This window comes from Psittacula echo (assembly GCF_963264785.1).
Source record: "Psittacula echo genome assembly, chromosome: Z".
Classification (NCBI taxonomy): Eukaryota; Metazoa; Chordata; class Aves; order Psittaciformes; family Psittacidae; genus Psittacula; species Psittacula echo.
In genome coordinates, this window is record NC_137742.1 from 100,437,032 (window position 1) to 100,452,824 (window position 15,793).

Sequence of the window (15,793 nt, forward strand, 5' to 3'; positions counted from 1 at the left end):
TACCAGTTGTTTGATGATACAGGAAGGCTATATCTTACGTTAGAGGGTAGTAAGGATCAACGGTGTGTCCATCTCCAGTGCTAATGATGCAGGAAATGTTGCCAGAGTATGGAGAGAGCAGCCAGGTCAAACTGACTGTGATATTTTCAAAGACAAAGCATGTATCTGTTACAACCAGTTGCAGACCTGTAACATATAACGCAAAAATTCAGTGCCATTGTTTGTCTACATTTCTTACAGCATTAATTCGTTTTCATTTTTTGAGAGCAGGCCGTCTTCAAAACAGAGCTAATACTGCTGCTAATTCGAGTGTATTAGTGATGTGACAAGGAGCTGATTCTTTTCCATACCTACTGATCGAGATTATTCTTTCTGAACATAATTTCATTTAAGTGTGTTTTATGTGACTGAACTTCCTGTCTTTGCATCCTATCACAACCCCTCAGTTAGGACAGGAAAGCTACATTTTTGTGCCTATTTTTAGTGGTCACTGCTTCTCCAGGTTCTTCCTTGAGGATGGAGCAGTCATTTTTAAGTATCATTGGTCACACTGTTACAGGAAAGAGCAGAACAGGCTTTTGAGGTTGATAGCCCCCTCCCACTTACCTTCCTTGCAGTGGTATTGAATGGACAAATAGCTTCTGGAAGCTGGACAAGGATCTCCAAAGAATGTGCCATCTGCTGCCACCTGGCAGGCCTGAAGGCCATGACACTGGCCTGGAAAGAAGGACCATTTTATATGAACTAGTGTGTTTTGTCTTTGTCAAAACAACTCAGGTGAGAGATGATGACAGAAACAAAAAGGGGCAGGCAAGCAATACCATGGCATTGATTTCTAGACAAGCTCCCAGTATCGCTTTGACTTTTGTGTGTTCCTTATTGCCTGGTCATTTCTCAGCACTATCCCACTTTATTGGATTTGGAGAGGGTAAAAGTTACATGTTTTGTTTAATTTTGGCTGAAAGCCCAAGGATCACCATAAGGACAGGCCACAGTCACGTTGACAGAGGAGCCTTGTAGCTGCAGTGTGCTGTGTACTTGGCACATGGTAGCAGCATCAGATCCCTCCTACCCTCGTGTCTCTGTGGGTGCCAGCATTTTCACCTCTCCTGGTTTGGAGTTAGGTTTGTGTGGATTATGTTCTCTTCCATCTCAGTCAAACCTAGGGTCTCCCACTGAGTTCATCGGGGAATTGGTGTCACATATTTTCTTCACACGGTGACAGGAACCAGGTCCTCCCTTGTTCTCCATTTGCTTCCCTTCTACTTCCCTGTATCTTTGCTCCTCACAAAGTCCCTCCTTTCTATCCAGCCTCCTGTGGGAACCTCCCCTCTATGTCAGAAGTTCTCTGTGATTCCCTTCATTTTAAGAATAATCCACTTTCCCATTCACTAACTCTACTGAACTACAAGATAAAGTATTATATGGACCAGGAACTTTGGCACTCACTCTATGCTTCTGGCAAACAATACCATAACACACTACCTGCTACTTCGTCTTTGACACTGATCCAGCTACAGCCTTCTTCTGTATCATACTGGAGAGGAGTCTCCGATACACAGTAGTGGGGGGTCTTCCGTCCATAGAAGCTGTCTCTAATTTGAATGACTTCTCCTGACCCACACTGTATAGTGGCATTGTAATTATCACAAGCAATGCTCTGGTCAGATTCTAATAAGAGAAAAAAATTCAGAATTAACCTTTTCAATTTCTGAAAAATCCTGCTACAATTCTCCTGCAAATGCTATTTTTTTTGTTTGTTTCCCTGTTCTCTGCTTTCTCCCTTTAAGCTAAACAATTAAGAAAATAATAAAAAAAGAAAGAACAAAGAATTAGATTTTTTTTTTAAATCCAGCATAATAGATCTATGTTTTTTACTGTTTTTAACAAAAAAGACAACATTTTTAATAAACAAAAATATTTAACCAAAAAGTATGCACATTTTTGTGGAAAACATTTATCATTTTTTTCACCTGCAGTACCTGCAGTAAGGAAGGTTTAGTTATTCCTTACTTCCAAAAGAGTCTTGTGGCAATTCAGGGAATTGCTGTGGAGAACAGTTTGCATATTAAGTATGGGACGTGATCCCATTTCTGCTACAGAGAGATCTTTGTTCCTGTGTGATATTAGACTGACTTCATTCAGCACACCTGCTCGAAAGAGTAAGGTCATATTTCTAAACGCATACACCTCATTCTTTGATTAATCTGGGACAGTTAATTGTCTTTCAGAATTCTTAGTTTCCTATAGTAATCAGGATACTTATCACCCTGTAGAGGAGGATGTGAAAGGCTGCTCTCATATGAGAGTGTTGCAAAAGAATGTTTTTGCTTCAGCTGTCTCAGGTTTAAACATTGTCCTGCAGTTGCTGTTATGATCATTCCTCTTAAGAACCTTGATTACCAGTGCGGATGTGTGCACACTGCAGTAATTGTGTGCTATTGTTATTTAAAGGCTAAATCTAAGCCTGGCTGTAACTATAGCAACATGATCATTTTACAGATTAGAGCTTTCTAAATAAGCTTGAAAAGTAATTTTCTGTTCAATTCTCATACAGACTATCATCTCAAGCATTTTTTTGTTCTTTGCTTTTCGTAGTGTTCTCATAGTATTTGCTATCTTAGCAGCTTTTCTATGGAAAAATGCATAGAACTCAGTCTGTGTTCCTACGTACAAACCCTAGTTCAATATGTATACTTTTATTACAATAAATTGCTAACCTACACAGCACCAAATGGAAGAAAAGAAATAATAAGAAATAATAATAAGGAAAGTTTTTATTTGCATTGAGAAGCACAAATTGTCCTGGGATAGATGATCAAAGAAAAGATGAAGACAGAACACTGACTGTTCGGTTGGTTGCACACATACCTAGCTCAAATCATCAAGTCAGTAAGTTACCAGGAATCAGAGATATTAAATTCAAACAGTGGTATCACTTGGAGCTACCTATACAATTCATTTGATGTTTCAATGTTAATGTGAACCAAGCTTCACAGTAGCTGTGAATGAAGGTGTTAAGGATCACTGGGTCTGCAGAGCTTCCATACATTCAGCACCTAGGGAAACTAATACAAAGATTGTACCTGTTTCTTTGGGATATTTAACCTAATTCCTTGCATGCAGAGCTGGTGAAAAAGGAGTCTATCCTGTTATTAAATTCTGTATGTGTATGAATGGCCATGGCCTGTAGATACTGAAAACAAGGCTATAATTTCCTCACTCTGTTCTCGGTTTCCTGGGTAATGGAATGATGGATGTAGTGTAGGACATGGTTGCTCAATAATGCAAACACTCTTTGAATGTTATGGGCTTGAATTCAGATCCTATGGTAACAGATGGCAGTTTCCCTACAAACAGATAGTTGTCTACCGTGGGTGTAATGGAAAAACAATTTGTCTGGTTTTGCAAGGAAAATAAGCTTCAGGAATTGTGCTGTCTGCCAGTTTCTTCTTCCCCATTATTTTTAATGTTAGTCATCTTCAGCCAAGTTTGACTTATAGATATAAACCTCAAAACACCCTAAAATTTCGTAAAAATCAATAGCTAGGTAGAAGAGAAAGAGTCACATCAGCGCTTCTAATAGGAGTGGGGATTACAGCCCATTGTCTATTGAATCCACAATATGGGATTCAACTGCCAGCACATATAGCTGGAGCTCTGGAGCAGTCACAGAACTGGTGTGGAGGGAACTGAGGGAGTGAGAAGTGTTTGTAGAGGTAGGACATGCTGGGAATATGGGAATGACCCATAGTGCTGAAGGAGGAGGGGAGGGAGAGGATGTAGAACAGAAAGTCAGAACAGGAAACCGAATGTTATTAATTTTGCTGATTGTGGAAAGACTTGTTAATTGCATCAGAAGCAGTACAGTACTGTACAAGAGCAGTAGCAATTCTAGGGCTTGTGGAAACCTGTACTCGCATACGAGATTTGAAGGCTTTTTATATGAGGGAACCTACAGCCAGACTGTCCTTCCAGTGCTTATGACCTTAGTTCTAGTTACAGTTTAAAATGCTTGGCTTATGAGCAAAGTGTGAGGAACACTGATTTCCCTTGTATCTACATGTGGAATGGGATGGCAATGCTGGCATTCCTTTCCAGGTCACAAATTAAGAGACAAAGGGGTCTGCAGATTTTCTGCCTGAGCACTAAAATGCCACCAGGAAGTACAGGTTCCTCTCTGCTTCTTTATCCTGAGGAAGCCCTTAGACTTCAGCTGGTGGAAGGCTCTGAGAAGAAACAAGAAAAGCTTTGCTCTCGAACTGACTTTAAACTAGCTACCTTATGTCCACTGCAGACATGGACTGCTACACATTCAGATTGACTCTCAAATCAGTTTCTATTCTACTAGCCTCTGTTGGAAACCTGGGCCTTAATGGCTAGCTGTCAAGCACCTACATCTCCTGGTTCTTCCTTTGTTTGTATCAGATCTTAACATCAGCACACTGGAAAAAGAGCACCTGCTGCGGTTATATGGCTTTTTGCTTGTTCACTTTTGATAAGCTTGATTTTAGTTATTGAGCAGCCACTTTCAAAGCAACAAGGCAATTTATGCATAGCTGGGAACATGCATGTTCACTTCTCAGATCCAGCTGTTGTGTATCTTACCAAACTCGCAAATGAAGTCGAATTCCTGGCTGCAGTTTTCAGTCACACCCCACTGGTACTTGGCATTCTTCAGGATGTACCCACATGCGGATGAGAAGGGAGATGGCTGATCCTTGTACCAATTACTGTAGCTTATAACTGAAGTGTCCAGCCAAATCATTGACCCTGTGAACAAAGTAAGCGTGTCTTGAATGCTCATTTTCCACATTTAATACAATTACAGAGTCTGTAGCCCTGCTCCTGCTGAAACAGAGGTGGTTTAGTACATGTAGGAATCTTCAACTAGATGTTAACTGGATATAATCATTACAGGAGCCACCACCACTTCTCCCTGTGCCCCCAGCCTCAAGATTCCACCACTTCCCTTGCATCAGATCTTGCAGCACTTCCTAATGTGATAAATTGTCTCAGCTTGTTCTTCCCCTAGAGACCTAACAGAGCACATTTTTTTCACTAAGTCAGGAAATGGATTTAACTCACCATGTGTTCATACAACCACAAGACCCAATGGAAAGGGTGACAACATGCAACTGGGAAGTGAAGCAGGCAATTAAAAACATCTTAACGTAAATCTGAAGTTACAAAAACAAGAGACAGTGGCTTTTCAGTAGGTGCCTACAGAGGAAGTAAGTTTTTGCATTTGTTACCATGCGAAGCAAGCACTCATACATTTTTAAAGCAGACATGATTTCCAAACCACCCACCGTCAGAAGTTTCGTTCAGCAAGGAGTCTGAGGTCAGTCCTATCCACCATTCCTGATCCTCGGCAATATGTTTTTGCAAGAACTCTTGGGTTTCCTCATTTTCAATAAAGACCAAGTGCCCTCCTCTTCTCTCACACCAGCTCTGGGCGCTTGCGAAGGTACGCTGGAGCCTAACAAACTCATAGCATGCATGGTTGAAAGCTAGCTGGTACTTTGAGCAAGGGATTCCTTCATCAGCAGTTGCTTCCTCCACGGGCAAACATAGAGCAAGAGAAATCAGAGCTGTGATCCCAAGCCACATTCTCAGCACAGTGCCTTGCATGGCACTCGTCTCACTTACCACATCACCTCTCTTTTTGCTGCTGCCTTCAAAAGCTTGAGATGTCACGTCATCAGCATTTCTCCTTCCTCTTTGCTGCTTGGAACAACAGGAGAATACAACATCAAACATATTGCTTCTGACACATAATGGTGATTGTGTCTGAGGATACACACAGGTGTTGATGATAAGTCATTGTAATGGCCATTGTGAGGTCTATTGTGTAAATGTCTCATTCCAGTGAAGTAAGTTTGAAAAGAATACATTAATTAGAGTACTGCTTTTCTCATGAGCTGAGAAGAAAAAGTTGATATATGCTGCTGTTGGACATGTGGGGAAGTGAGATAAAGCTCCTACATCAAAGGCATCATTGTGTGACCATTGAAACTGGAGATCTTTACAGCAACAAAGAGATAAAATAGTAAGAATGAGAGGAGAATGAGCAAAAGGAGAAACACAAGGAATTATGAGATGGGAAAAAGCAGTGGTCCTCTAGATACGTGTAATAGTTTTAGATTGCTTTATTTTCAATAATTATAATTTGAGGTGCTTCTTTTGGATGCTAATGCAATGTCTATAATTATTGTGTCATGTCCTGTCCACCTGTTTACACAGGCACAGGTTAATCTCTACTGTCCCAAGTAAGCATCTTTTTGAAGTGTTGTGTCTGTTTAGAATTCCACACCCCAAATGAAATACCTTAAAAGCATTCTGTTAAAAGCTAAGCTGTTAACTATATAGAGCTACAGTATTTATACCTGCTGGAAGGTAGAAGAGAAGGACAGAAGTTAAAACAGTGATTTAGAAAAGATGCTTCAATCATCACAACTACTTGGGAGCCCTACGTGCACATTCCAAAGACTGCTGATGGACTTTGGGAAGCCAGCCCAGCAACATTTAGGAGCTGAAATCCCTAAGTGCTTCTGAACTTCCTTACAAAAGATACCCATCAGGTTTACAAGGCCACTGGGTGACCAGAAATGCAGTCCAAATAAGGGCCTTTAGCTACTGCAATCCTCCTGTGCTTGGCATTAACTCCACTGAATTCGATGCAATTATTATTAATTTATACCACCATAACCTGACACTGAAAGGACATGCACTTATATTTAGACATGGATGAGTGAGCCAGCTACTGAATCACAGAGAGGCAGGAAGCAGAGATGTTTGGTTGAATTCCCGCACTGCAGAAATGCCACCTGCACTGCACTGTTGAGCTGAAGGTAATGCACGTATTGGACAGCATGCCAGGCAGCTCTAACTGTAAAGCTTTCTTGCAAATTAAAGTATGTGTACTGCATCCAGTAAGCATTTGAGAGTGTTTTTCAATCCCAAATCCTTTCTGGACTTTCAGTTCACTCACCTTGCTCACAAGTAAAGCAGAACCGAGGTCAGGGTTTTCAAGACAAAGTTCATAAGTGTTTAATGTGTAGGGCAGTTGTGGGGAGGAGACGAAAGGGGGAGAAAATGCACTGTGGTGGAGGGATGTCTCTTTTCCTACTGCACTTGAAAATCAAGACTTACCTTAGCTATGGAACCATGGAGCCCTTAGAGCAGATCCCGCATTGCTTCTGACTGATTAATAGGGAGGGTATATGGCGCAGCTGAGATATGACTGTTCGGACTGGATTTCTCACCTCTGGAGAAAGCGAATCCATACTCTAATTAGCTGATGGATATGGCCCAGTCAGTGCCCAGACACCCATCCCCTTCCTGGAAGAGACCGTACAACTGTGATTATCAAGTGGGGGTTCTGCTGAGGATGTCTACAAATGAGTTCCTTTTGGCCTGCATACAAAACTTCATTGGCTACAGTTTGGGAACCCCCAACCCAACTGTTTTATATTGAAGCTATTGCAAAAGTCAGGGTAAGGGAAGCTGCTGTTCAGTTTGTTGGCCACTGTATGTTTTCATGATACTTCCTTCAGAGTCCTTGCTTCATGGCCTGCTGACTTGCCAGGCTTTGCAGAAGCTGGCAGCCAGCCCTCCTATTTTGTCCTTTTAGATATAAGAAACAGCCTGCTTCTGAAAATATTGCTGTGATGAAGGAGATTGTACTCAAATGCATCAATCTTAGTGATGCAGACTAGGCATCGCTATCCAGTAGGTGCTGTTGGCTCACATTTGTGATGAATGGATTCTGTAGCATTGTCCAGTTCTCTCTTTGCAACTGGAACTTTGACTGCATAAACATAGTCCTACAAATGCAGGAGCTGGACGTGCCACAGGCTCTCCTCTGTGAATCTGCTCCAAAGCCATTGAAATTAAAGGAAGTCTTGTCTCTGGCTTTGACGGATTTTGAAACAGGCCCTAAAAAAGAACAAATAATGTTTGGAAATGTCTACAAATAAAGCCAAGCTCTCCAAGTGAGTCTACTGTTGGCAGTTCCTACAGCAATGTGATTTTTCTTCCTAATCTATGGTTGCTATAAGTAACTCTTCAGCTGCCTGCAGCAGATGGGGAATGGAAGAAAGACAGTTTTCCTCTTTTGCAGTTTGTTGACTTCATGTATTGTATTGCCAGTAAAGCAGTCAGTTTATTTTGTTTACCACAAGGAAAAGAAAAGCATTTACGGAAAAGAAAATGCTGCTTTAAAAGTATCAAAATTGGCAACTGGGGTCCTCAAGAAGAAAGCAATCTCCTGAAAGCCTTTTTCACCGCTAAGTGAAAAATGTCTGGATTACAAATAAACAGTGCTCCTTGAATTTACCGTTTTCTAGGAAACACGCCTTTTGCATTCTTCCTCAGCAGAAAGACACTTTCAAGACACGATTTTCTTATGTCATAAATCTGCATGGAAGCTTCACAGCATAATGGGGCAGAGGTGGTGGTGTTTTTCCCCCCCCTGCTATTTGCTTTTGTATAGCTTGCTAAATATAAATACTTTAAATAGTTAAGAAGTTACTTTATTAGTCACCGGTACTAGTGTGCAAGAGACAAATTGGTGCACCCTGTTGTATAACCTCATTTTTCATGTGTGGGAAGGCCTGGACGTGCTTAATGCAAGCTCTCTCATTGTCTCAAGGGGGTGGCTAGCAATTACACTGAGTTCTCCTCTTGTGGCTGCCCATGGAAGTGTAACTGATTCCTAAAAGGTATTTTAAAGCCACTCCAGAAACTTCAAGCATGTGTCAGGCATAATGTCAGCTACACAGATTTTGGATACACCAACACCATTCATCTGCTGTTTTTTGTTTGCCTGTTGCATAGTTCTGAAGAACTGGAGCAGACTGACATAAGAGAAGTCTGTATGTAAGCACTGTGAGCCTTTTGCATATAGCCAAGACCTGTTAATCCTTGTTCAGTTACAGCTGTCCACCTGAAAGGCTGGTGTAGCAACCACCCTACAGCATGTGTTATGTACCAGTGACTTAAACTAAAACATATTACCAGCTAAAATAAGGCTTGAAAAGCAATTATGTTTTGCAAGCTTTAACTAGAAATCAGTGACAAAGCTTTCTCAATATTTTCACACCCTCACTCCAAGCTGCAATGAAGCTATGAATAACTCCTTTGTTTGTGAACTCTCTTGGAATAAGTCTTTCATTTTTCTCAGAATTGCTTTAGGGGGCCCTGCAGATCTCTTACAGAGTCCTAACTTGCCCTTAGGAGTTACAACAGATGGTGGCCATCAAGAAAAAGTTTCTTCAGGGAAGCTATGTAAAACATCAAAAAGACAACAATGAATGATTTATTCCTGGTTGTCAAACAGATCCTTCAAGTTTTATTAATTTTTTGTTGTAATTTTGTAAGTTGAGGTGAAAGAATTCTGAGGCATATTTTGTTTATAATGCTGAAAAAGTTAATAGGTGTTAAAAAAAGCAATCATGCCTACCCTGAGATTCTATAAGGAAGCCTTTCAGGTGGTGATGACCACACCTAAAATTGAATCCCTTAAAACCAGCTCAGTTTTGGTAGTGAAATCTCAAAGTACTCATAATAACTTTTATCTTTTCTAACTAGAACTTACATATGTAAATTATATGCCATTTGGAAAGTTTAGCTTTATATGTCTACATTCTGATAGAACAGGCAATGAGCACACACAATGCTTATATAACGTGTCACTGTGGTAGGCTTACCTTGACACCTTTGCAAATCAGCCTTTCGTGCCTCAAATCAGGCAGCAAGCACTGGATTGCAATCTTTGAAAAATATAAGCCTGAGTTCTTGTTCAGTGTAATCAATAACTCTATAGCTCAGGGTACCCTGAATCCAGCTGCAAATATCTCCATGACCCAACGGCTGCCATTAGAGCATGGGTCATTCATAAGACTTTTCTATATTTGAACTTTGGTGTCCTAGACCTAAGAACAATGAATTCCAGAGTTTCACTGGGCTACTGGAGAGCTTGTGCACAGACTTGGAGGAGAGCTATGGTGTCACCACTGACTCAAAGTTGGTCCTGATCTGTATCCTTGTGCAGATTAGAGCTGCATTATGACAGCCTGAGAACATCCTATGATTCCAAAGGGCATTGTAGCACAGCAGAATAGCTTGACAACCCTTAACAGAGGCCAGAAAGTACTAGATTTGAAGATTTCAGAAGTGAAGAGCTGCCAATAGGAAGGAATAAAGCACATCCCTATTCATCTTGGCTGTACTTCATTTGCCTTGAGGAAGAGCAAGTAAATTTACTCTCTGTAGGAGGTTATTACTATTTTTGCGTTCCTGAATATTACTGAATGTAATGTATAGATTTTATCAGGAACAGAAATAATCTCTGTTGTATGAATTGAATAATCATATAAATGGAAAAATGATTTATATTGCTTTGAGGTAGAAAAAAGATATTATTTTCAGGTATCATTAACCTGAGACATGATCATGAGTTCATTTTAATGTATCATGTACACCTTTGTGGTGTGCAGCACTGCCTCTTGAGAACATTTGTTTCATTACTACCCAGATAGGTAGGAAGTACTGAACAGACTGTCCAGAAAGGGATGGAGAAAAGCCCTTAGGTACACCTACATCTTCCATCTCTCCAGCTGGCTTTCAAAAAGCCCAATTAGTTTAAAAAGTTGGGTCACAGTCACACTTCCTTGCTGCTCTCCCAGGCTGTTTGTCCTGATACTCAGTTATTTGCTAACTAAAAAGGGTTTGGTTTTGTTGTTGCTCTACTGGCTAATTTTCCATGTGGCAACACAGTGAACTTACCAGTGAGCCCTGCCAAATCGCAATTTTGATGTTATCTTGTTTAGAAAAGCAAGGAAAACAATTCTTATCTCTACAGGGTGCAATAATTAAATTAGACATTCATGCCTTACATGATGGGGTCAGCAAAAGATAAGTAGGACTACATTCAGGAGTTGCTGGGTCGGACATTAATTCCATTTATAGGACGTGTATGGTTCCCTTCTGTCACGAGTGCTGCCTGGATAAGTCCCTGAGGATCTTCTCCTAGAATCTGTCCCTTTGGAAGCATCTGTTTCTTGATAGCTTGACTTTTCCCACCTGCCATACAGTTGATGTCTCCCACCTAGTTGCTATGGTTTATTGCCTTCCATAGCAGACTATTGGGAAGAAAAGGATAAGTGTGCCCCGTAAGAACATTAATTGAGCTAGGGTTATTACTGTTGAAGTAGGATTATTATTATGATGGCTTATGAATTCATATGGAAAGCAGCAGAACTATCTGAAGCATCTGCTGACACCTCATGTGTTCTTGTGATCATGACTAAGTGGCACAATTTAGGTGAGCCATTGCTTAGTATCTTTATAAGAGAACTGCTTAAGGGATTAAAGGTACTCTCTTTGGGTAAAATATTAACTGGTAAGTACAAATAAACCGAAATTTTCCTAGAACACAGAGAGGCAAAAAATAATATATATATATATATATATATATATATATATATATATATTGCTTGGATTTGAATCAATAGCCGTCACAGCTCCACTGGTGTCTCTGCAGTGACCCCAGACTTCCGTAAGCATTAGACCAGCCATATTTCTAAGGCGGTCCAGCTTCCAACTCTTGTGTTATTTCATTTTGTTACACATTTTTTATCTGCTTGTCGTCAGTTACAGGACATGAAAACAGGAAGAAAAAAGCTGTGTTACAAGTTTTTGTCATTAGTAATGTCTCACGTCGTTAGATCTCCAACACCTCACAAACGACATCAGCTTCACAATCCTCACACTGCAAAGACTGGAGGTCCATCAGTCTCTCTGTTCAGGGTCACTGCTCTTGTGTTAAGCACTCTTACACTCAGGTACCACCTGACTAAAACCAGAAAACAGTTCTTTTTAGGGTTTTTTTAATGTTCTTCCAAAGATGACAATAGGCTAAAAGGAAGGACAATATGTAGTGGCATTAACTTCACCCACTGTAAATATCTATAACACCTTTTCTACACCTTCAGCCATGGAAGTGAACACCAACCTTCATGTTGTTCTGCCCACTTGAAAACACATTACTGAACTGTGTAACATATTAAATATTACATGTAAATAGTTCTGGGATGAAACATTCAGATAAGGTTATAAAAGTCTTACGGTGAGGAAGTTTATGTGGGTACTGTGTCTGTTTACTTGTTTGAATATCATGTTTGGGCATTTAAATCCTTGAGCATTATGATCAGTGGGCAGGCTCAGCCTGGAGTGCGTAGGCTCGTAGTTCTGTGCCTCAGCACTTGAAGCATCTTAGTACTAAAGCAAACTGTGCTTTTATTTAAATGATCACATCAGTATTTCTGGTGTGGTCATTTAAATAACCACATTTGGTCATAAATGTGGTCATTTAGTACTTACCTGGTGATACATATTAAAAATATGATTATATTAAAAATATGCGGATATATAAAAGCAAGCAAACTTTTTTGTTTACCACAAAAATAGTGAAACCTTACAACAATCTCAAAAAAATCTCAAGAAAATAGTTAAAACCTCATGAAACCAGTTATTTTGATTGAAACAACACTGCTCAAAACAGTATTTTGAATCAAACAAAACCTGTTCACAATAATAGATAGCAACTATTATTATTTCCATTTGAACAAATTATATTGGTAGTTTGTGTTTGCAGTTATACTTGGACAGTGCAAGAGACGTCCTCCTAGATAGTGCTGGAGGTATTTTTCTGAAATGAGATCATGTCAATAAGTCAGTATTTAACAAAGATAAGAGCTTGTATGTATGTCACAGTAACAGTAACATAGCAATCGGTGTGATTTCAGCAAGAATGACTCTTAAGCTCTTATCAGTTTTACTGTTGGATTCTTTATTTGGTAATAACAGATACCAGTTGATAGTTGAAAGTTCTTAGCAGAGCTGAAAGTCGTATCGGGTAATTTGACCTTCGTTAATGGCCTTTAATTAAAACTCGAATTTTATAGTAGGAAAATTGAGATTAAGTACTTACATTTCAATATAAAGATAAGGAATAATATTGGTGTCTCTCTGATTTATAAGGCAACAATCTGCTTCTTGTGTAAGTGAACTGAAAGTACAAAGGTAGACACATGGCAATGGCATTATTGTTATAATAGAAAATAAGTGAATCAGCTCCTTTGCTTTGTGAAGTTTTGTTTTGATCACAGAGGTCACACTCTAAATGTCATCCCCAGCCTTGCACGACCACACAGTACCACCAGACCAGTGCTGGGCAGGGTAATGCTTTGCTCCACAGGGGGAAGTGAAAAGTAGAAAGAATCCAACAGGAAACAGTTTGTAGCCTTCACCGCAGTTTAAGGCTGAAAATAATACAGTGAAGAAAACCTGCCTGTGGTGGGGAGCTGGTAACTTCACAAATGTTGTCATGAGGGGTGAAGAGAAAGAGGAAACTGCAAAGAGAAATGCAAGATGTGGTTGGGGGAAGATTTGTGTTTGAAGGATTCTGCAACTGGGCAGTGTTTGTAAATAAGGTCAAGCATCAAGAAAGCCTGGTCAAACTGGATCACTTGCATTAAGGATTATGTTTTCAATAGTCCCTAATGAGAAAAGTAAGACAGCACAGTCTCCATGAGCTTATAATGTTTTGGTAAACATTATATGTGAGTTACAGTATGCCTGGTAAACCCAAGATCAAAGAGTCACTGTAGTCTCTCCAAAGAGGGTTGTATTTCTTCTGTTTTTTCTAGAATGTAGAGCTCTATAAACCTCCATTCTCTCCCACCAAACACATTTTTTTACAAAGGAAGAAGAAATACTGTGAAATAATGAAATCAGAGAAGTCCTCTACTCCATATGTAGCTCTGCTGATAATTACACATTATAATTGTAAATCAATACTTTGATATTTCTCCATTTCAGTGTAAAAAAATAGAAGAAAATTGCTCAGCAAGAAAACTGATCTCTCCATACCTTAATAAACTGTGTATCTGTCATTAGCATGATGAAAAAAGAAGACAAAAGAAAGGTAAATGAAGTATTTTTCACTGACTAGCAGGATAAAGGAACTTTGCAAGGCCTCCTTATTTAAATTGAACAAAATATGGGACAAAATTCCAGGTTCAGACACCTGAAATTAGCTATCAAAACACATTTAGGTTGATTTCAAGAGCTGTTGGATATCTGCAGCACCTTGTTTTTCCATTCAAACAACTTTTAATAAGGTTTCCAATTATCTTATCTTGGCTGAACATTAAACTACATGAGCAATCATGGTGGAGAAAGGCAAGTTACTTGAATTTATCTTTTTTATTGCTGTTTTACTGCTCCATGGAAATCTTATTGGTGCATATTAGACCACTCCAGGTCAGATAATTAAAATTGCAGCATTAAGAGCTTTGGCCATGTCAATGGATGAGGATGCACTGGGGAGAACTAAAGTACTAAAGCAAAGCAGAAGAACATGGACAGAGAAAATGTCCCCATGGCTTAGTGGAAGTAGAATTGGACAGATCCATTTCAGTCTCTAACAGTGCTGATAAATCCTTCACTTGGCTTTGGGTATACAAGTAATCTACATCCCAGTACACACACACACTCTCTTTCACATATAGGTACATATACTTACACATGCATATATAGCGTATGTATATGTATCTGCATATCTGTATGTATGTGGACTTTGATACCCTTCATCCCCTATAGTCTCCTGGTTCAGTCCTGCTGTTTATTAATACTACTAATTCCAACAAAACCCGTATATTTTCTTTTTTAAAATGGCTTCTTATTTTGTTATCACCAGCTTCTGCTAGTGCTTTTCGAACAGACACAAAGGTGTGCTGTCTCGATGATGCTTTGAAATGAAGGTAAACCAGCAAACATGCAATAGGTTAGGAATAGAGAAGCAATATATATAATGAGTATGTCAGAGCAGTCTGTAGCACAAATTCTATTTTAAACAAAATAAATACATATGTTTCTAAGAAGTGATGTTAAAACATTTTCAGAACAATGCTGATTTAGCTGAAAAGTTGGACTTTAGGGTAACCTAATGGAATTGCATAATATATAATTGTGCAAAGAATCTTTTTATCCATCGTGTTCAATGGAGCCTATGATTTGCTCTGCAATCACATGCTTTATATTGAAATAATTCTTTTCCCAGAGGATTTTAAAATTAACAACCTTGAACTCAGTTAAGTACCTTATCTAGAAACAAAAGCACGAAGTTAAAAATCCCCCTTACTTTTAATGGTGCCTGCTATGCTCACATAGAGTGGATTCAGGTCACATAAGGGAGAATATGTTATAGCGAGTATTTGTGAAAAGATGTTTTATTCAAAGATGTGCCACTCAGTTCATTCTGGACCAGCTTGTATACAAACAAATACAGCACATGACTGTTAGTGGTGATATTTTTTTAATTAATACTACGGCCTGATTTGAACTTCACAGAATGGAAAGAAAAGGATGATACCCTGCTCTGAAATGTCTGTCACTCCCCAAAAGCCAAGTTCAGTACAGTGTGTAGAGATTCCTTCTCTTTTCCTCTCCCTACCTGCCAAATGGAGCAAGCACCCCTATATGGCATCTAAACTTGTACCTGAAATGCTGAAGGTGATGTTCCAGAATAATTTTGCCTGATTCCTGCTTGTGCTTGGCTGCTTCACATAGATTCCTAGAGAGCAAACAGGTTTTTCTTGCTCCTCCTTTGAATCAGTGAGTTCATTGTAATAAGAATGGGCAAAATTCTAGTGTATGTGCTAGGGATTAAAGATCAGCTAGTATAAATTGTCGATCTATAAGCCACGAGCCACTAGCTCTCTTT

General features: G+C 39.5%; 1 protein-coding gene across 1 annotated transcript in view; it reads right to left on the minus strand.

Moving 5' to 3' along the window:
- PKD1L3 (polycystin 1 like 3, transient receptor potential channel interacting) overlaps positions 1 to 5,763 on the minus strand; it is a gene marked incomplete at both ends in the record, with an annotated part of 40,925 nt that extends 35,162 nt beyond the window's left edge. The window contains 5 exons of the mRNA XM_080638392.1: positions 39 to 186; positions 607 to 717; positions 1,486 to 1,671; positions 4,609 to 4,773; positions 5,313 to 5,763. Of these exons, the coding sequence (XP_080494518.1) occupies positions 39 to 186; positions 607 to 717; positions 1,486 to 1,671; positions 4,609 to 4,773; positions 5,313 to 5,763 (1,061 nt within the window). The remainder of the gene's footprint in view (positions 1 to 38; positions 187 to 606; positions 718 to 1,485; positions 1,672 to 4,608; positions 4,774 to 5,312) is intronic.
- Positions 5,764 to 15,793: the final 10,030 nt, after the last annotated feature.